This window comes from Gopherus flavomarginatus, chromosome 17, assembly GCF_025201925.1.
Source record: "Gopherus flavomarginatus isolate rGopFla2 chromosome 17, rGopFla2.mat.asm, whole genome shotgun sequence".
Lineage (NCBI taxonomy): Eukaryota > Metazoa > Chordata > Testudines > Testudinidae > Gopherus > Gopherus flavomarginatus.
Window position 1 is genome coordinate 24275255 of NC_066633.1, and position 21290 is coordinate 24296544.

The 21290-nt window shown below is 43.8% G+C and overlaps 1 protein-coding gene across 7 annotated transcripts in view; it reads right to left on the bottom strand.

The window, feature by feature from the left end:
- The window catches only part of EXD3 (exonuclease 3'-5' domain containing 3), a 588712-nt gene that overhangs the window by 426527 nt on the left and 140895 nt on the right, over positions 1-21290 (bottom strand). For 5 of the 7 annotated variants that reach the window (XM_050926488.1, XM_050926485.1, XM_050926483.1 and 2 more), the window contains 2 exons: positions 7556-7620; positions 2599-2766 (listed from right to left, as the gene is read on the bottom strand). In XM_050926488.1, the coding sequence (XP_050782445.1) occupies positions 2599-2766; positions 7556-7620 (233 nt within the window). Of the gene's footprint in view, positions 1-2598; positions 2767-7555; positions 7621-9926; positions 10162-13616; positions 13680-21290 lie in introns of those variants that run through there. The other 2 variants (XM_050926486.1, XM_050926487.1) reach the window with 2 other exon arrangements.

Consider the following 21290-nt stretch of genomic DNA (forward strand, 5'->3'; position numbering starts at 1 on the left):
TAACTAAGGTTTGTAACCTGTCCTTTAAATCGGCTTTGGTACCCAATGACTGGAAGTTAGCTAATATAACGCCAATATTTAAAAAGGGCTCTAGAGGTGATCCCGGCAATTACAGTCCGGCAAGTCTAACGTCAGTACCGGGCAAATTAGTCGAAACAATAGTTAAGAATAAAATTGTCAGACACATAGAAAAACAAACTGTTGAGCAACAGTCAACATGGTTTCTGTAAAGGGAAATCGTGTCTTACTAATCTATTAGAGTTCTTTGAAGGGGTCAACAAACATGTGGACAAGGGAGATCCATTGGACAGAGTGTACTTAGATTTCCAGAAAGCCTTTGACAAGGTCTCTCACCAAAGGCTCTTACGTAAATTAAGCTGTCATGGGATAAAAGGGAAGGTCCTTTCATGGATTGAGAACTGGTTAAAAGACAGGGAACAAAGGGTAGGAATTAATGGTAAATTCTCAGAATGGAGAAGGGTAACTAGTGGTGTTCCCCAAGGGCCAGTCCTAGGACCAATCCTATTCAATTTATTCATAAATGATCTGGAGAAAGGGGTAAACAGTGAGGTGGCAAAGTTTGCAGATGAGACTAAACTACTCAAGATAGTTAAGACCAAAGCAGATTGTGAAGAACTTCAAAAAGATCTCACAAAACTAAGTGATTGGGCAACAAAATGGCAAATGAAATTTAATGTGGATAAATGTAAAGTAATGCACATTGGAAAAAATAACCCCAACTATACATACAATATGATGGGGGCTAATTTAGCTACAACAAGTCAGGAAAAAGATCTTGTCGTCACTGTGGATAGTTCTCTGAAGATGTCCACCCAGTGCGCAGAGGCAGTCAAAAAAGCAAACAGGATGTTAGGAATCATTAAAAAGAGGATAGAGAATAAGACTGAGAATATATTATTGCCCTTATATAAATCCATGGTGCGCCCACATCTCGAATACTGTGTACAGATGTGGTCTCCTCACCTCAAAAAAGATACTCTAGCACTAGAAAAGGTTCAGAAAATGGCAACTAAAATGATTAGGGGTTTGGAGAAGGTCCCATACGAGGAAAGATTAAAGAGGCTAGGCCTCTTCAGCTTGGAAAAGAGGAGATTAGGGGGAGGTATGATAGAGGTATATAAAATCATGAGTGATGTGGAGAAAGTGGATAAGGAAAAGTTATTTACTTATTCCCATAATACAAGAACTAGGGGTCACCAAATGAAATTAATAGGTAGCAGGTTTAAAACAAATAAAAGGAAGTTCTTCTTCACACAGCACACAGTCAACTTGTGGAACTCCTTACCTGAGGAAGTTCTGAAGGCTAGGACTATAACAATGTTTAAAAGGGAACTGGATAAATTCATGGTGGCTAAGTCCATAAATGGCTATTAGCCAAGAAAGGTAAAGAATGGTGTCCCTAGCCTCTGTTTGTCAGAGGATTGAGATGGATGGCAGGAGAGATATCACTTGATCATTGCCTGTTAGCTTCTCTCCCTCTGGGGCACTTGGCATTGGCCACTGTCGGAAGACAGATACTGGGCTAGATGGACCTTTGGTCTGACCCGGTACGGCCGTTCTTATGTTCTTATCCTATCCCTACCCTCCAGCGTCCTGGAGCGGCCTTGAGGCAAAAGGATGGTGTCATGACACAGGGACACAACTACTAATACATACTTTCATACATGATCATTCCATTAAAACTTTGAAGTTCTTTACTCTTAGTTCTGTGTTTGATTCAACTACAACAGACTGTAATGGCAGAAAATAGAGATCTTGGGGCTCTGAATGGAGAAGCTGAACTTGAAAACTCAGGCACTTGGAATAAAAATGAAAAATGAAACAGTACGAAGACAAAACTACCTAAAGTTCACAGGAAGCCGTATAGAGAAAGGAAAAATCTCAAGGGATCAGAATGCAACAGGCCAAGGAAATGGATGAATTACTATTTTGACGACCCTATAACTTCAGCTTGGTCACTCAAGCTTCCAGGAGATTCGTATTGTTACCACTTCCAGCACTTTGAGTGATAGAAGCTGCTACCACATTGACAGAGTTAAATAATCATTCAGTAATTGTCTTCTATGTGCAAAACTGGAAGAGCATACAGTAATTGGGCTTATGGGATGTTGGTTCCAATGGGAAAGCCTCCAGCAAGGGGAAAGACTGAAAGGTCCATATTCCAGCAAGGCAGCTTGATCTGGGGAGACAGAAATCCCAGGCAGTGGGAGGAAATGGGAAGATATTTTAGCATCATTGGTGTTGCTTCACTTTCATGACAGCATCACTGGACATACTACCTCAGTATGAATTCTATCAGCAGGTCACATTATGTTTGTGTCAAGTATCAGAGGGTAGCCGTGTTAGTCTGGATCTGTAAAAGCAGCAAAGAATCCTGTGGCACCTATAGACTAACAGACGTTTTGGAGCATGAGCTTTCGTGGGTGAATACCCACTTCCTCAGATGCATTATGTTTGTGGGTGCACTAATGGAAAGGAACTGGACTATGGAATAAAGTGATTGGAGGAGAGGGAGGCACTTTGGGAGCATGAAAACCCCTTTCTTTTCTCCAGGCTCTGTCTCTTTCTCTCTCTAACCTTCTGAACAGCAGGATGTTCCTTTATCCAAAGTTGCAACTCATTGGTGATGTAATACCCCAGGGAGTGCCCTTTCCCCTTCCAGTCACTGCTGCTCTCCAGCATGTCCAGGAGTCCGGCCAATGGGTCTTCCAGAGCTGCAAAACCCCGCCTGGTTTCTTCCTTGAGCTGCCAAGATACAAAAATACATTGTCATATACAAATAGATAAGTGAATCCTCCCTTCCCCCAGCATAACACAAATATTTTTTATTATTATTTAATTTAATCTATTCAGGGAGGTAACCGTTGCTATTCAACCACCATCTCTGCTTCTAGTGACTTTTCATGTCTTTAAAGATTCCTTCATGGCCCATTGCACATCAAACCCAATGGGAAAAGCAGCAATTGCCAACACTAATTATCCCATAAATACCGATAAGTTGTTCTGCAGGACAAAGCGGCTTAGGATTTGGGGGAGGGGGTGTTATTGGAGAAGTGGTGACAGTAAAGGCAGGCAGGTTTACAAACCCTATTATCTGCACTTCTAATATACCTACAGATAAGAACACAGATAAAAAACCAACTCTCCATTCCTGCACTGCAAACGTTTATATTCATCACATAACCATTGCAATCACAATTATGCAACACCTTACACTAGAGTGGAAAACCCTGAGACTAAAATAGTTAAGGATTTAAATACAGGATAAAACATTTAGCATCAGAAACTTGTTGAAAACTCAAATTGCCCTATTTGAAATCCAATTTCCCCTTCTCCAAAGAAGGGTGAGATATTTGGTTTAGGCTACCATTGCCATTTTATAGCGGACATCTCATTAAAGTTATAAGATAGAGTGCTGAAAAGCTTCGAACATGGAAAAAATATGCTATAAATCTAAGGAATTTCTGGGTGATCTGTTTAGAAAAGTTAAGGAATTGAACTTTGTGAATAGGCAACTTACTATCCATCTGGTCTAAGTGATTAATTAACAGTCCTGGGCAATATCTCTATAATGTTTACATTAGAGGGTAGTTTCCAGAGAGCTCAGAGGGAGAAGAAATGGCATCCTTCAGTAGCCCCACAAGTACCTTTCACCACATGGTACATGCATGGAGCAAAGGGAGAGCAGAGACAGAAGAGAAGAATTCAGTAACAGTAGCTGCTCTCTTTTTTTCTGGCTAAGAGGCAAAATCTGAACGATGCTGTTTCCTGCTTGCAGCAAGTTTTACTAATTTATTTACATGATGATCCTAGTTGCAGCTTCCAATGGAAACAGTATAAAAAAGACTGAAGAATGACATGGAAAACAAAAAAATAGCTAGAAAAAATATGCCAGTCAGATTTCTTCCTTTTTATTCATCTAAAATATGTATTGGAAGACAGTGTGATTTGCCAGTAATTTTCCGTATCCCCTTTCATGCTGGAAAACCTTGAGACTATAACAACTATAAATCTGTTTCTCTTTACTGGGTTATCAACTGCATCAAGAACAATGCTGATGACTAACAAAGCCCTCGTCCAGACTAACCCGCGGCATCGGCGGGTTAAAATCGATTGCTCGGGGATCGATATATCGCGTCTAGTCTGGACGCGGTGTATCGATCCCCGAGCGCGCTTACATCGATTCCGGAACTCCATCAATCCGAACAGAGTTCCGGAATCGACACGGAGAGCCGCGGACATCGATGCCGCGCCGTCCAGACTGGTGAGTACCTCGATTTTAGAAATTCGACTTCAGCTACGTTATTCCCGTAGCTGAAGTTGCGTATCTAAAATCGATTTTAATTCCTAGTCTGGACGTGGCCAAAGATGTGTGTTCAGACAAAAGTCTGCTAAGCTAAGTCTCCCTAAGTATTTTTCCCTGTGGCAAGAGATCGTGATGTCAAATATAGGACTCTAACTTCACTGCAAAATTCAGCAGAAGAAGCCAGGCTACAGTGGAATGCCAACCACAAATATCTGTCACAATAGCCAAAGGAAAACAAAGCGACTAGCCAAGTAAACTGCACTATGTATAAATGATCTCTTTTTTCAAAGCCCCACTTCAGCACATTTGGAATTGAACAAGAGTTTTCTCCGCACAGCTCAGCATCTCCTTTGGCTGGAGTCAGAATCTGAGCTTTGGCAAGATGTGCTACAGAACACAATGGCCTTGTAAGAAAGCAAGCCCCCACTCACACACATATCTCAGAACAGTTGCAAAACTGGCAAGAGCAGCAATGACAATATGTCTGGATTGATTTTTGATTATGGATCACTTAGATATTCTAAGCAGTGGGAAAATCTCTCTTTAAAGTCTGCTAATGATCTAAGGAAGTGATAAATGGCATGGAATGTACAGAAAGTATGACCTGAATGAATATCAGAGAGGAAAATACCTGTTAGGTCACCATGTTCATCACTTTGCCAGTGCAGGATTCTTCCGTAAGTACATTTGCAATTATGTGGCAAGTCTAGCAATGATTCACATACCAAGGATTCCTTGGGAGAGTATTCCACGGCCTAATAAACCTCATAGTTAAGAAGCTGATGTCCAGTCTATTTTCTTTTGCCCATTATTCTGAGTTACAAAAACAAAGAACCTTCTGCTAATCCTGCCAGATTACTCAAAAATTAAGTTTATTTATCTTCTATGTACAAATCATTGAACTCTCTAAACCCTCAGAATTGGAGTCCTAGCCTAATGTAGAGATCTAGTTTTCAATCAGTGTTCAAGGAGTGGACAGGTGGGGGAGGTTAATGGAAGTGATTAACTCTCTTTAGCATTAACAGGAATCACGTACATAAGCCTGTGCCAGGTTGAAGCAATAGGTGCCTTGGTGAAATTAATGTATCTAATCTTTAACTTTACTCATTTACTGTACATTCAAGGTTAGGGTCATTTTGCTTCAAATTATTTTGTCTGTAACAGTGATGATGTCAATGGTAGATAGGGATGGGGTGAGTGGTTACAAAATCAGGATCTTATTCTGTTCTCAGATGAATGCACACAGTTTCCCTTAGCATCAACATGGGACACAACTGTATATCTGAAGGTAGGAAATACCCCCAAAAACTGATCAGTACCCTTGCATGGCAGCAACCTGATGACAGCTGAGGGAGAAAAGTAAGAGTGAGTGAGTGAGTGAATGTGTGTGTGTGTAGCAACCTGATGACAGCTGAGAGAGAGAGAGTGTGTGTGTGCGCGCGCGCAGACATCAAGAGTACAGTCTCCACATTAGAATCACTGAATCATTTTACCCCCTCACTGTCATTGCCATGCTTCCCTGTCTCACCTATACAAATGACTTTTCTCCTGGTCTGCAGGCCCATCTTTCAGTTTAAGAGAGAAGTGGTTTATCTGCATTGGCAGATATGGAGAGTAGTGTAGTGAGTGGGATCCATGCGGCTGTGCATGCCTGTCATGAGCCCCCATGCTGTGTATGATGAACATATATGGTGTAAGGGGGTCTGTCTTCCTTTAAAAAATTCAGGAGCAGTTCACAGCAAATAACCTGAAATCACATGCATTCCTGGGATGACGCAATTTGAGAGACTTGCTGAATAAGTTGTGTAGGCTGAGATGAGTCATGGAGACCCTTAAGTTACAAAAAGGATGTGATACAGTCTGCCCAGGACACTTTAATGGGAAACTCTTTCTCATAATATTTTGGTTTGCAATCCATCCAAATTCCAGTTTGCACAGTGTATAGCTTTTGATTATTATTTTTCCCTGTTGTTGTTCCGGTGGAATGAACTGTCCTCAAATCCTAACAATTAATGTTTTCCTCTTGCTCTGGCGTAACGTGATAGAAAGCCTCAGTCTTCAGAATTGCTGAGCTCTAGTCTGTGTCAGTAATTGACAATTCAAAAAGAGACCTCTCAATTGTTGTATTTCCAGCTGCTCAATTACTAAGGCTGGGGGACCGCAAGCTAGAGGAGCTGGAAGGTCTCAATTCTGGAAGAGGGGAGGGGTAGCTCAGTGTTTTGCGCATTGGCCTGCAAAACCCAGGGTTGTGAGTTCAATCCTTGAGGGGGCCATTTAGGGATTGGGGGCAAAAATCTGTCTGAGGATTGGTCCTGCTTTGAGCAGGGGGTTGGACTAGATGACCTCCTGAGGTCCCTTCCAACCCTGATATTCTATAATTCTATGAAATGCACCAGTCAGGTATGATGACCAAGTAAATCTGACAACTAGGCAGTAGCACATAGGCTATGGTCCTTTGGGCATACTAGCATACAGTCGACTGCGTATATTCCACACAATAAAATGATATTTTGCACGTTCCCAGGTATTTCAGGAAAACATTTATGCTATTAACCTGGCTGCAAAGCGGAGACTGCTAAGCATGGGAAGCTAAACACTAACCAGTTATGTCTAATTTTTTTGTTAATTTTCTGAGTTCCCAAATTTAGATGAAGTATGTATCATTCCGTTCGAGAAATCTATACATAGCATCTAGAAAAAAACATAGGGCTGTTTAAAAATATATCAATAATTTCACAGAGACACTATCCAACCAAACTGCAGCATACTGCTCCAAAAATGAAAAGACATCATGAAATATGAAGGCTTAAATATTTATCCACTTAGCAAAGCATCCCCACCCCACCATGGGAAGATGTGCTGGCAATTTCAACACTCTCTTTACCAGGTGTAAGGATGACAGGGTACTTTAAATCTTCATATTTCTTACTCTCTACATTAATTGGACAAAAAAAATGTTTAAAATAAAAGATTGACTTTGATTTTTTTTTAACAACTCAGCCTGTCTACTGTAGCCCTTGTATGCGTGTCCCACAACTGCTGAACGTTGGACAAGGCTGCCTTTTATTTTCCCTTCACACTGCAGATCCGTAGGTCCTTCCCCTATGTACTGGAATTGAAAGCAATCCTGAAGAATGGAGGGTCTGACCCAAGGGCTCTGAGGCTGGACATGTTTTGCATACCGTTATTAGCTCCAGTGTGAAGGGGAGGTTCACTATACAGCCTTACCTTGTTCATCTCTTTCTTTGTCCAGAGGGACTGAAGGGTTTTCAGCAATAGAAGTGAGTCCTGGCCTGGAGGTGGGGGGGCGGAGTGAGGGAGAGGGATAAGGGAGAAAAACAAAACAAAACAGATTTAGTGCTTCTGTACAGGCAGTCCAGATACACTTGTGCACTGTTCTGCTGAAGAGAAATAGGCCCCTCCATGCCACTGTTTGAAACCACCAACCTTCCAACTGTCATTCAGGATTAAAGTGCTAAACCCCCTCGCTCTGGAAGCCTAACAAAACCACAACAGACATCATCCATGCACAGCTTTAACTAAACACCCACAGACACATAAATGCTTATTCGGTGCAAAGCTCTCTGGGTGTATTTACAACGAAATCATGTCACCACTTTTCAGCAAATATGACTGGACTGATCTCTGCCATTTTTGAAATACAAAACCATACAGTCCTAGAAGAGTTAGTTTCATGCTTGGTTTAGAAAGGATTATCAATGCTTTCTGAAACTTTCACTGGAATAGATGGAATAGACCTGGGCTTGGACCTCATCCCAGCAGTCAGACGAGAGACAGAAGTGGGTGAATTTGTTTGGAAACCGCCTTAGTAATTGTAGGAGACACTCTGTCAGTTAGCAATAATTGCCAGGTTGCTGTGCTTCAGCTATACTTGTTTGTGTTATTAGATTAGGCCCAAGGTTTATGGTGATCCTGGCAAGGCATTATTTATTGGAAGATGAAAGAGGATGATATACCCAAAACCCACAAATGCAATGCAGACTAAAATTATGGCAATGTCATCTGGGCTTTTCCACTGCTTTTACAAACCAAACCAACAATCACAGCAACTTTTTAAGCTTTCTTGATAAAAAGTATCATCAGAAAGTTTTAAAAGTAGATTTTGTAACTAACTGAAAATTTAAATTAAAATCCTTTATTATGCATCAAGCCAGTCAGAATGGGGTTCCTGGAACTGTCAACATTTAAGCATATTTAATTTAAAAGGCAATACAATTCTCAATATTGGTCTCTGAATGTTTCATAAGCATATTCTTACTCAATTCTACATCAATTAGAACATGTTATGGGGGAATTTTTTACTAAATTCTGAAGTCCAGAATGTAGTCTTATTAAAAATAGGCTCAGGCTTCTTGGTTAATTAAATAAACTTGAAAAAGAGAGACAATTAAACTACCCCGTGTATGCTATCTATAAAACCTGAATAACTGACTTTAAAATGTTTGTAGACTTGTATCTTATTATGCCACTTCAGCCAACAGAAAAGCTACCTCAAGTGCAAAACTTTTGCCTCAACTCAGCTACATTATAAAGTGTGATAATTATAGAATGTTGTAAGAAGCCACTAGATTGCATGTTAAACGGACAGCATCGTATCACTTGTTCAGGTACTTCTACCATGCAGTTCCCTCTCGGAAATACCACAGTAAACTCGACTCGGTCATATTTACAATTCATAGCATCATATTTTACATCATCATTGGGAAAGTCAAGCTCCACAACAATTGTAGAGCCACTGCCTTTTACAAGAATAAAAATGCATCTTTTACACATGCGCACATGCAGACACACACACACAAACCTCTCCCACTGATTTCAAAGGGGACGTGTGCCCACGTGAAAAGTCAATATATAGCCCGAAGTGTTTAATAGAATCCGTTGCAAATCTGAACCATTATTAATGTGTGGAACACTTTGGGATGATATAGAAAAACTAAGAGTTATGACTTTGCATAAGGCCAACTGTTAAACCCATTACAAGCTTTCTAGACCTCTGTCATCAAAACAAGTTCCTTCTTTGGTGATTTCCCCCCCTAAATCTTTTCACATTTGAAGGGAAATCCCACCCAAATCTCGTGACTGCTTGAATACAGAACAGGACAGAAGAGCAGCAATGCAAATAGTCTCTCCAGTCCACTTCCAGCGATGCACCATTGTCATCAGCTCTTCTGAAAAACATGCTCATCTCCTCAGATGCAGGATAAATGCTACAATGCAATCACACGTGTAAACCAATTTAAAAAAACAATTAAAGAATTTTAAATAGGATGTATACAACAGCCAAGTGTCACCCCTGGAGCTATCACTCCCACATTTGCTCCCTCCCTGTCTATCCCGCTCCTGCATAACCACAGGCATTCAGCAGACTGCAAGATCTTCCCAGCAGTTACTCCTCCTTTGAAAAAATTAGATAAGTTCATGGAGGATCATGGAGGATAATGGCTATTAGCCAAGATGATCAGGGATACGACCCCATGCTCTGGGTGTCCCTAAACCTCCAACTGCCAGAAGCTGCGATTGGACGACCAGGGATGGATCACTCAAAATTCTCCACTTCTGTGCATTCCCTCTGAAGCACCTGGCAATGGCCACTATTGGAAGACAGGATACTGGCTAGATGGACCATTGTTCTGACCCAATATGGCCGTTCTTATGTTCTCCTGGATGTCCAGGGCTGCTGTCAAGACACAGTTCCAGGCAGCCAGGCTACTTCTTGTCTGTCCTCTCTTCCCACACTCCTGGCAGAGAAAAAAGAGGTGGCAGTGGAGGCTATCAGCGGCTATCGCAGTCTCTCTTGCTGCCAGAAGGTCTGGTGGGAGAACAGGGGAAAACAACGGGAGAAAGGGAATGAGCAGGGACAATTGGATAGGAAAGCAAAGTGGGGAGTTGGATCGGACAAAGAGGTACACGTACAGGGTGCGTGTATTTGGGAGAGCACAATAGTGAGAAAGAAACAAAACTACAGTTTCTCCCCTGGATAGCAACCACACTCAAGCTCACTGCAGGTCCGTCTGTCTACATCCAAAAAGAGGCAATTCCTGCTTGATTCCACTGAACAAGGAATCATATATAGAAATAGGTACATTACACAAATCCTAATTCTCAGCAGCAGTCCCCTCCTCTCTCCTCTACAACCTCATACAGACATAGGGATGTCAATGAGAACATTCGATCAAGGTTCAGTGAATATATCATCTACTACCTGGTGTCAGATGAAAGGACAGATTGGGGGGGGTGAGGGGCACCAATGAAGCTCAGAGGCAACACCTTTTGTTGCCCAGCCCCACTGCAATATTCACAAGGAAAAGCGGGAGGGTGTTGAAGTTTGTACTGAACTCTGCTTGGACACCTTTATCTGTCCTATCAGCTTTTGTACAAACTGGGGAATGGTCCCGCTACTGTGAGGAACTTTCCTGGTTTATACGTGACCCCGCTGAAATGGGCTGGCGAAAGGATCTGAGTCCTCGCTCCCACTCCCTTTACCCAGAGGCCTGTCTGACCTTGAGGGCTCCCCTTCCACTCTCCTGGCTGGCAAAGCCCTCGGAACCCCAACAAGGCTGGGCCCAGAATTCCTGGGGGGCTCAACTCGCCACCTTGTCGTGGTCACTTAGGGCAGGGGTTTGAGTGTCCCCACGTGTCATAACATTTCTTCCTAGATCTGGACCTTAGCGTCCAAAATATGGGTGTTAGCATGAAAACCTCCAAGCTTAGTTACCAGCTTGGACCTGGTAATTGCTGCCATCAGCTAGGAATTATACAGTGCCTAGCTCACTGTGGTCTCCCCAAAACCTTCCCTGGGGGACCCCAAGACTCAGATTCCTTGAGTCTCACAACAAAGGGGAATAAACCATTTCCCTTCCCCCTCCTCCCCTCCAGGTGTTCCCTCCCTGGGTTCCTGGAGAGATATACAGAAGCAAGCTCAGTGAATCTAAACAAAGGGATTCCACCTTCCCTGCTTCAAGTCCTTGAAACACAAGCACCGAGAGATCTAACCTCTCTCCCCCCTCACCCAGAGGGTATGCAAAGTCAGGCTTAGTAAATCTAACACAAAGAGATTTTTCCCCCTGACTTCTTCCTCCCACCAATCCCCTGGTGAGCTGCAGACTCAATTCCCTGGAGTCCCCACTAAAGAAAAACTCCAACAGGTCTTAAAAAGAGCTTTATATAAAAAGAATGAAAAAGGACATAAAATGGTCTCTGTATTAAGGTGACAATATACAGGGTCAATTGCTTAAAGGAAAAAAAGGAATAAACAGCCTTATCCAAAAAGAATATAATTTAACACATTCCAGCAACTACACACATGTAAATACAAAAAAAACAATATAAACCTATTGTCTTACTATCCTTGTACTTATAACTTGGAAACAGAAGATTAGAAAACCTGGAGATAGAAAAATCACTCTCAGACCCGAGAGGGCACAGACCCAAGACAAACAACAAAGAACTCACACCCAAAACTTCCCTCCACCCAGATTTGAAAAAGTCCTGTTTCCCGATTGGTCCTCTGGTCAGGTGTTTGGTTCCCTGTGTTAACCCTTTACAGGTTAAATTACATTAACCCTTAGCTATCTGTTTATGACACCACGCCAGGATGCTCTCTCTGCTCTGGATGCTTCTCTGACCCACTGATCATTACATACAGTTCAAAGCAAATACAATTTATTAAACTGCTATCAATTAAAAAAAATAAGGAAAAATGAGGAAAGTGAAAGGAAAACCCATCACCCTGCTCTGTGGCCCGGGGACGTCACAACCAGCATCTCTGGAACATCGGGGCAGTTTAGTCTGTCCCTCACACGGCACAGCCCCCTGCCCGGGCCCTGGCTGTGCTGCAGAGATGCTGCGGGTCAGACACTTGCTCTGGCGGAAGCCACACGCCTTCAGGATCTAGGTGGCAGAACCTTTCTTCCCAGCGTCAGCCCCCCTGTCAGGGTTATGATCCCCCCCCCAAGTCTGGCCTGCAAGGCCTCTTGACTGGGGGCATCTACCAGTGCTGGGCCCGCTGCCCAGGGTCCCCCTCACCCTTCCCAGCTGCTCACCACATCCAGCTCCAGACCGTTCCAGCTCCACCTCCACTCTGCCTCAGCACTGCTGCTGCTCTGCCTCTAGCCTCTTGGGCTGCTCCTTTGGCTCCTCTGGCCCCAGTTGCTACAGCTCTTTTCCCAGCACAGGTATGCTCTCTGAGCTGTTTCTGTGGCTCTGCTCCCAGCAATGACCTGCTCTCTGGGCTGCTTCTCTGGCTGGCGCGGCTCTGCTCCCGAGTTCAGCTCGGGACCCTGCTCTCTCCTTAGCTCGGCCCAACTCTGTTCCAGGTAATTCCAGGTCACCCAGAGGACTGGCCCCCCAGGCCTCCTGACTCCCTCATTAGCCTGCCCACCCTGTCAATCAGGTTGACCTGGAGCACTGGCCTCTCCCCATTGTTCCTGGGGACTGTCAGTCTCAGGGTCTTGATTTCCCATTGACCCTTCCCCTTTCTCTTGGTACTGGGAGCTAGTCAACCAAAAAAACCCATGAGTTTTAGTAAAGGGCCAACAATCCCCTAACATTTGGCTAGGAAACATGAAATAAATTTGAGGTTCTTACCTTCCCCAGCTACTGGAAGGGAGGAGGAGCTGTCTGTCTCCTCTTCCACAACCAGAACCTCTGGGAGCGGGGCGGAAGTCTCTCCCCCATCCCCCTGGCTGCTGTGAGGGGTGGAGAGATGTCTTAAGTATTTTCCTTCTCCCTCCATGGTTTGGCACTTCTCCTCTGAGAATACCTCTAGTGCCTATCCCTGCTGCAGCCCTTAGATTTCACAAGCAGCAGCATGAAATCAACACTATTCTTGACAGAACAGTGTCAACAGTACTGCTGCCACAGGGTTGTCATTAACTGCCCATGCGAGGGTCTTGTCAGTTTCATTCTGCTGTGTGCTATGAACAGCACAAAGGGAGCAGCAGCACAGGAGCTGGATGTCTGCAGATTCAGGAAGACCACATGGCATCGCCTCAGGTTTCTTTTCAACCAGACTAGCTATTTTTCAAATAAAAATTATATTCTAGAGAAACTGATGGCTTGCTACGGAAAGTTCCCCACTAACTACTAGCAAGTGGGTTTTTCAAGTTCTGGATTAGATAAACTAATGACACAGGGATGGACCCACAAGAAATAGGTGTGAGAAGATGGCATGGGAGAGCTGGAAGAGGTCTGCACTCTTAGGGCTGGTCTACAATGAGCGGGGATGGATCTAAGATACACAACTTTGAAGTATCTTAGTTCGACTTACCTGTCTGTCCTCAAGGCAACAAGTCGACCGCTGTGGCTCCCCTGTCGACTCCGCTTACTCCTCCTGCCGAGGTGGAGCACGGGCGTCGATTCGGGGATTGATTTATCGTGTCTAGATGAGATGAAACATGATAAATCGATCCCCGATAGATCGATTACTCCCCCCCGATCCGGCGGGTAGTGTAGACGTGGCCCAAGCCTCCAAAACATGCATGCCAATGAGAAGAGTGGGGAGCAAAGTCCAGTGTAGCCAATGAGACCATGAGTTTGTGGTCAAAAGTCCCAGAGAGGCCTGGACTGGTGATCTACTCTACTTCCCAAGGCAGAGCAGAGACATCAATATCACGTAAACAATCACTGCAATGGGCACTGATCTACATCCTCATCGGCAGGATCCACAGAAGTGCCAAGTTCTGAGGGCACTCCAGAACCTCTGAGCCCTAGAAGAGGTCCCACAGAAAAAGGCTGATGTACCTTGGTGGAGCCCTGGGAAAGAAGCATATTGTATTCTGCACCTGCTCATTGCATGCGCTAACAACCTGGCTTCCCCAAACACTACATTCATATTTTACTTTGTTTTTTTTTTTACAGTAATTCAATAGTATTCAACATTTTTAATTAAGAAAATAAACCCTCTTCCTTTGTCCAGTAATAAAAGGAGGTGACTGTAAATCCAGTCTTTCCCAGTTCTCAATGTCTGTGGTTGCATTTAAAAACCATGAAAACCATAGGGTTTATATTTTTAAGTTGGAAAAGTGCCTCTCAGGAAAGCCAGAAACTTCTTTCTATTCATTCTCCTTTTTCTTTTTGCAGAGATTATTCAGAACACATTGTGATCACGACAAAACTGGCACACACAGGCTGGTGAAGTAAAATGATGGTTTGCTCATGTGCCATCTCAAAATTCAATTACATTATTCACCAACTTTACTGAAATGTACTGGCAACAGAAATCTATTTTCTAACCAAAGCCACTCATGTATCTTGCGGGGGAAAATGAGACATCAAACTCCAAAAGAGAAATTCACCAGTGAAAAATCTCTCTGTGGTTTTCCTTTGTGTCAAGAGCCAATAAACGCCACACAGCCTGAGGCCTGGAAGAGTTACAGTCAACTAATTATAAGAAATTGAAAGTAAGAGAAAGAAGATAATGTGATTGAAATTTAGGATTCCACCAACCAGTCAGTTACAGCTGCACTTTATAGCTGGAAAAGCTCAAGTTCTATTTGTCAATGCTCAGGCCTTCTCTAAGGCAATGTTAACTAACATCTCTAGCCTGAAAAAAGGGGAGGCTTTCATTTTTTAAATATTAAGTCTTTATTACCATGTCTAACAAGAGGTAGATAATAAATATAATGATTTCCAAACCAAATCGACCCATCAATTAGGTCATAAACAACCTTAACTCTCCCCTTATGGTTTTTGCCTAAAATAATACTAAAACCCAGGAAACAAGCCTTTCCTGAATAAACATCTTCAGTTTATCAGAATGACCATTTGGGACAATTCTGCAAAAGAAAAGAGGGTTGTAAATATTTAAATATCATACTGTAAAGCTGTACGTACATGTCAGCAGCATATTTGGAGCTAAGAACTCAATCAGCAGTTCACAAGCTAGGAGGTGCAGGGTTGTGGGCAATCATACTCACATATCCCAGACACAAACGTACAAAACCAAAGCCATGGTCTCAGCTGCCTTGATTCCACATACAAAGTGATAAACAGCTTAGATTTACTGAAGTCTTTATCAAAACCTGATCTGTCAACAGTCTTCCAGCAAAACATTTGTATCCTGACACGCAAGGTACGCTGGATACATAAAGTGGAAGGTTAGTGGGTTCAGGGACCAAGCTAAAATTGTTTGGGTGACATTAAAGATAAATTTCTATCTTTTCTAACGATCAGACATTGTTTTTTAAGATAACATTAACTTTGAATTTTCAAACTAACATTGGGGATTAAAAAATAAAAGATACCAAGTTCCTCCACAAGTAATGGACAGATATTTACAACCTTAAAGTCATCAGCCTTGCCTATTCCTAACGCGTACATCTCACATAGAGAAACCTCAATTTAACCACACACCGGTTGGAATAATTAGCCTCTCCATTTTCACTATGCTGTGTCAAGGCATTCTTTGAGCTTGTGAACATGATTCTACGGGGAACTGCTCTTGTCATCGTGAATTCCATACTTTTCTTTGTAATTCAACACTCATTTATATAAATACATGTAACAAACACCTGAAGCAAGGCATTTTTTAAATATTTGGGCAATTTTATAAGAACCAGCATTATATTTCACAATATACGTTTTGAAGCCCTGTATTATAACCACATTTAAGAGCTCACTAAGAGAAAGCAGACACTAAGAGGAAAGGCAAAACAAGCGGTAGATGAATTTTGGATAATTTGAGAGACTGGAGAAAAGATGAATGTACAAACACCCAGATATAAGTATACTGAAGGGAGTGCTGCTCTCCCTGTGCTTTATAGGAGGCTTATTAAACAACTCATTACTACTGGATTTTACTCAGACATGTAGAAAAAAGAAAAAGCACTGCCAACATGCAGACTAGCTAGTGGAATGGAAATACATACCAATCAGAGATTATGATTACCTAGCCGAAAGGATCATAGTTTAGATCATTCATTGATTTTTAAAGTTAGGGTCTTATTACTGCAATACTGTTGGATCTTGCTACACCCTCCTTGCTTTGTGCTGAAGGCTCACTGCCTCACAAAGAACTCATTTAACCCTCTGTCAGCTTCAGTATGAGCATGAGGAAGTCCCTGAGGAATACAGGAGCTAAATGGGGAAATCCCTCAGAAAACAGTTAGAAGCTCAAAGGAAGGAGACCACCCACTGTCCAACAGCTCTGAAACATGTTCCTGAGAACTGGGGATTCTCTGCTGCTTTTAGTTTTTTCCAGTTCCTTTTGCAAAACTTATCATGCTTCAGCACTAGGGGCATCCAATTAAAAACTAGACTTATGGCCAGCTACCATAACCCTCTTCTGGTTTAATGCTTCTCTGGCTGCAGAGGGAAGGAACGAGGCCAAGCAATCAGGGGATCAGAATAAGCAATAGAAGTAGGCGGAATTCAGTCTCTGAACGGCAAAGGTTTAGCCCATCAGGATTTAGGAGAATCTACAGCAGGAGTAGGCAACTTATGGCACGTGTGCCAAAGGCAGCACATGAGCTGATTTTCAGTGGCACTCACACTGCCTGGGTCCTGGCCACCAGTCCGGGGGGCTCTGCATTTTAATTTAATTTTAAATGAAGCTTCATAAACATTTTAAAAACCTTATTTACTTTTATGCAACTAAACTATTGTCGTATGTATAGACTTATAGAAAGAGACCTTCTAAAAAGATTAAAATGTATTACCGGCATGCGAAACATTAAATCTGAGTGAATAAATGAAGACTCGGCACAGCACTTCTGAAAGGTTGCTGACCCCTGATCTACAGCATTGAGAAGCGGGTTTTTCATTACTATCATTCCATCTCCTTCAGACCAATCAACTATGCACTCTCCTCCTAAGAACATGTGTTTTAAATGACATCTAATGGTATAGCCATAATTTCCACATATTTTCCGAACAATGCCAGGATCACATTTCCTAATTTATTCACAGTGAAATGCAACCCCTGCTTATTTTGTATTCATGCTGATACAACAGTATAGCTAAAATCACCACTATTCATTTTCTACAACTGTACAGTCATTTTTCTCTTAATATTTCCATTCTGTTCTCTATCCTGAATAGACAACTCATAGAGCACTTTTCTGAATATAACATGGAATCATGTGGTGTAGTTGTGTACAAGGGTTGGTGTGGTAAGTTACAATCTGTAAAAATATAAACAAAATAAAAATACAGGTTTCTAATATGAACATTTTTATAGTGATCAAAAAATAAACACATCAGGAGGTAATGGAAGAGGCAGAGTTCCAAAGCAATGACGAACTCTATCATAAAGGTGAGTAATAAAGCAAGGAAAGTTACTAACAGGAAACTGTCATTGTCGCAGGGTAGGTCCACCTGTGCAGGGTATGTCTGTTTGTGAGAGAATTAAAGTAGAGCTTGGGAGGCCTAAATGTCCTAGTCTCCCAAGTCACCACAGCAGCTCTGGCTCCTAGGGTGGTACGGCCTAATGCTCGGAGTCTGTGCAGCAGCCCTTTGGTTTGGGGCAGCATGGCTCGAGACACTAGGACTACCCTTCTAGGTAGTGTAATACGGGCTGGTGGCTGGAGTCAATACGACTATCCATTTGTGTCAGGGCAGTGTTTCCTAGTAGCTGGAGTCAATAGGATTACCCTTTTATGGAAGGGTAGTGTTGTCTAGTGGCCAGAGTCAATAGGACTACCCTATTGTGGCAAGGGCAGTATGGCCTAGTGCAGGGGTGGGCAAACTTTTTGGGCCGAGGGCTACATCTGGGGAGGACAGAATTGTATGCAGGGCCGGGGAAGAGGGCTGAGGTGCAGGAGGGAGTATAGGGTGTGGGAGGGGGTGCGGTGTGCAGGAAGGGGCTCAGGGCAATGGACTGGGGCAGAGGAGAGGTGCTGGGTGCATGAGGGGGCTCAGGGAAGGGGTGCAGACTCTGGGAGGGGGGCTCAGGGCAGGCTTGGGGTGGAGGAGGGGTGCAGCAGGGGGTTGGGATGCAGGAGGGGTGCAGGGTGCAGCAGGGAGCTCAGGGCAGTGGGTTAGGGGGCAGGAGGGGTGCGGGGTGTACGAGGGGGCTCAGGGCAGGGAGTTGTGGTGGAGGGATGCAAGGTGCAGGCAGGGGGCTTAGGGAAGAGAGTTAGGGGGTGGGATGCAGCAGGGGTTCGAGCTCTGGCCCAGCGCCGCTTACTTAAAGCAGCTCTGGGGTGGCAGCAGTGTGCACTGGGGCCAGGGCAGGCCCTTGCATGCCTGCCCTGACTCCAGCCCTGCACCACTCTGGGAAGCGCTGCAGCCCCTGGGGGGTGGGGGGCAGAGGGCTCTGCATGCGCTGCCCTTGCCGCACCTCCAGATACCTCCCCTGAAACTCCCATTGGCCTTGGCTCCCCATTCTCAGCCAATGGGAGCGGCGGGGGGTGGTGCCTGGAGGCAAGGGCAATGCACGTGGAGCCCTCTCCCCCCCACTCGAGGGCTGCTTCTGAGAGCGGCGTGGGACCCACGACGCAAGGGGGGGCAATCCCGCGGGCCAGATCCAAAGCCCTGAGGGGCCAGATAGGCGCATGGGCCATAGTTTGCCTGCCCCTGGCCCAGTGCCTGGAGTCAACAGGACTAACCTTTTGCAGCAAGTGTGGCTTAGTGGCAAAAATCAACAGAATCACCCTCTGTGGCAGGGCAGTGTGGCCTAAGTGACCAGAGTGGGGTGAGCTACCACCTGGGGGGGGGCAGCAGGCTGTGTAGGGGGACCTGGGCCCTCCTTACTCCATCGGGTCTCAGCCCAGGTCCTGTCTGTTGCGGAATTATCTGCCACTGTGTCAGAGGATATCCTTCTGAAACACACTGAGTCAAAGCCCGGTACCTCAACCAGACCAATGCTTAGTCCCCTTGGGCTACTTCCTACCCATTCTTCCATGGCTGGTAGTCTTAGGGGTTCCGTGGTCTCCTCTGTCTGTGGCATCGGGTGGCAGGTGGTCAGTTGGTGCCGCAGCCGGCCTGGCCTCTGCATCTGCGAGCACCAGCAGTCCCTTCGCAGGAGTCTGCAATGCAATTCTGTTCCCTTTAGCGGCCAGCCCAAACTGAGCTGAGCTGCTCCCTTTTATATCCTGGCTCCAGCTGGACCATGCCCAGCAGAGACGAGGGGGCATGGCCTTCTCGGCCCTCAGAATGTGATTAATCCCCACTGAACCAATGCGGAGTAGGTACACCTCATCACGGTCATGCTCAGAGATTCCAAGGCTAGAATGAACCGTTGTGATCATCTAGTCTGATCTGTATAACACAGACAATAGAACTTCCTCAAAATAATTCCTTTTTGAAATAGGTCAGTGTTTCTAAACAAACTGTGTGTGGATCGGCACTGGTCCCTAAGATCTCCCTGACACAGGTTAGGAAGGCAGCAAGCTGGTCTCTGGCATCAAAAAGGTTGAGAAACACTGAACTAGAGCATAAAGAGTGCATTACCTCTGCAGAGCCGCACCCTTGGAGTACACAAGGAGACTCAAGTTCTCCAACTGTTCTTATCTGAAAGTTCACTCTGCATGAAGAGACACTATTAACTTTCTGGTCCCTTCTCATCACAGATTGTACGTTCTTGAGTCCCAAGACAGAGTAATTCTTCCTGGAACCATACTGTTTCCATTTTATTTCCACAAGCAGCACCACCAGTTCTCTTGATTTCTCATAGCAGTTTGGTTACGATGCATCCTCCCTTACCCCCTTCTCTGATGTTTGGGAAGTTTCAAAAACTGCTTCTCTCTCAGTGACCCCACCCTCTCCCACACATTCTTCACACAGCTAAAAATACATCAATAGGTTCATTGCCACGAGGATGTTATATAAATGCAATGGGATAGAAAAGGAGGTGGTCCATGCACTCATGAATGGAAGAGGAGATGGCCTCAGGGACGGTCTTTCTACTAAGATGTAGCCTACACTCCAAAAAGTCAGAGACCTCTGGCTGTCTATAACTTAATAACCACCTAATGTATGTACAACAGGTTGCCAGTGGGAATGTCAGATAATATTAAAGGAATATTTTCCAAATTCCCCAAAGTCAGTAGAGGCTAGTTACTAGAAGCCTGGTAACTTTGAATTGTACAGAATAGCTGTTCCTTACCCCCTCAATGTTTATTATGAACTGCAGAAGTCACACATACACAAAGATGAAATCATACAAAGACAGTGATTACTTATTTTCAGAAGCAACAAACTTTTTTCTTTAACAAAAATATTAGAATTTACAATATTTTGTTACCAAGAGCAATTTTTATTTCTTAAGGTTCTCTCCCTGAAACCCAATAAGACAAGTATGCCTTTCTAAAATATATAACTATGCTGACATTAATTGGATCAGAGCAATAAGAAAATAAAATGAATTAACAACATGGTTAGCAAACAGAGGGATCCTCTTTATTAGGTATTTCTTGCTCCACTCTATCCTTAGGCTCAGTCTTCAGCTACAATTTTCTAAATGACAAGTGTTTTGAAGTCTACCACAGTTCGAAAGTTGTAGCTGAAGTTGGAGACGGAGCTTGAGGATGAAGTGAAGCCAGAAGTACCTAATAAAGGAAGACCCCTCCGATTGCTAACTGTGTTGTTACTTTCGTATTCAGGATTAAGCCGATAAAGTGTTTCTTACTGAATTTCTCTGGAGAAAAATTTGAGACATTCAGAGAAATTCCTCAGAAACAAATGGTGGCCATTTGCCAAAAATAACCCTTCACATGATCAGTACATTCTGCAATGTCTCTAAGAGTTTGTCATGTTGACTAGATGATGGCAAAGACCTAGGAGAAGTTGGAATTTGGAGACAGAGACTGGGAGACAAAAGGATGAGGGTGGAAAGAGAATGGAGCAAGGGGAAGAGAAAAAGGGGGTAAAGACGAGGGGGGGACAAAAGGGTAAAACAAAGACAGCATGAGGAAGGCAAACAACTGCAGTAAAAGATGGAGGGGCTAAAAGGGCTAAAAGGGAAGAAAATATGGGAGTCATCTATTGCTCGGGCAAAATGCAA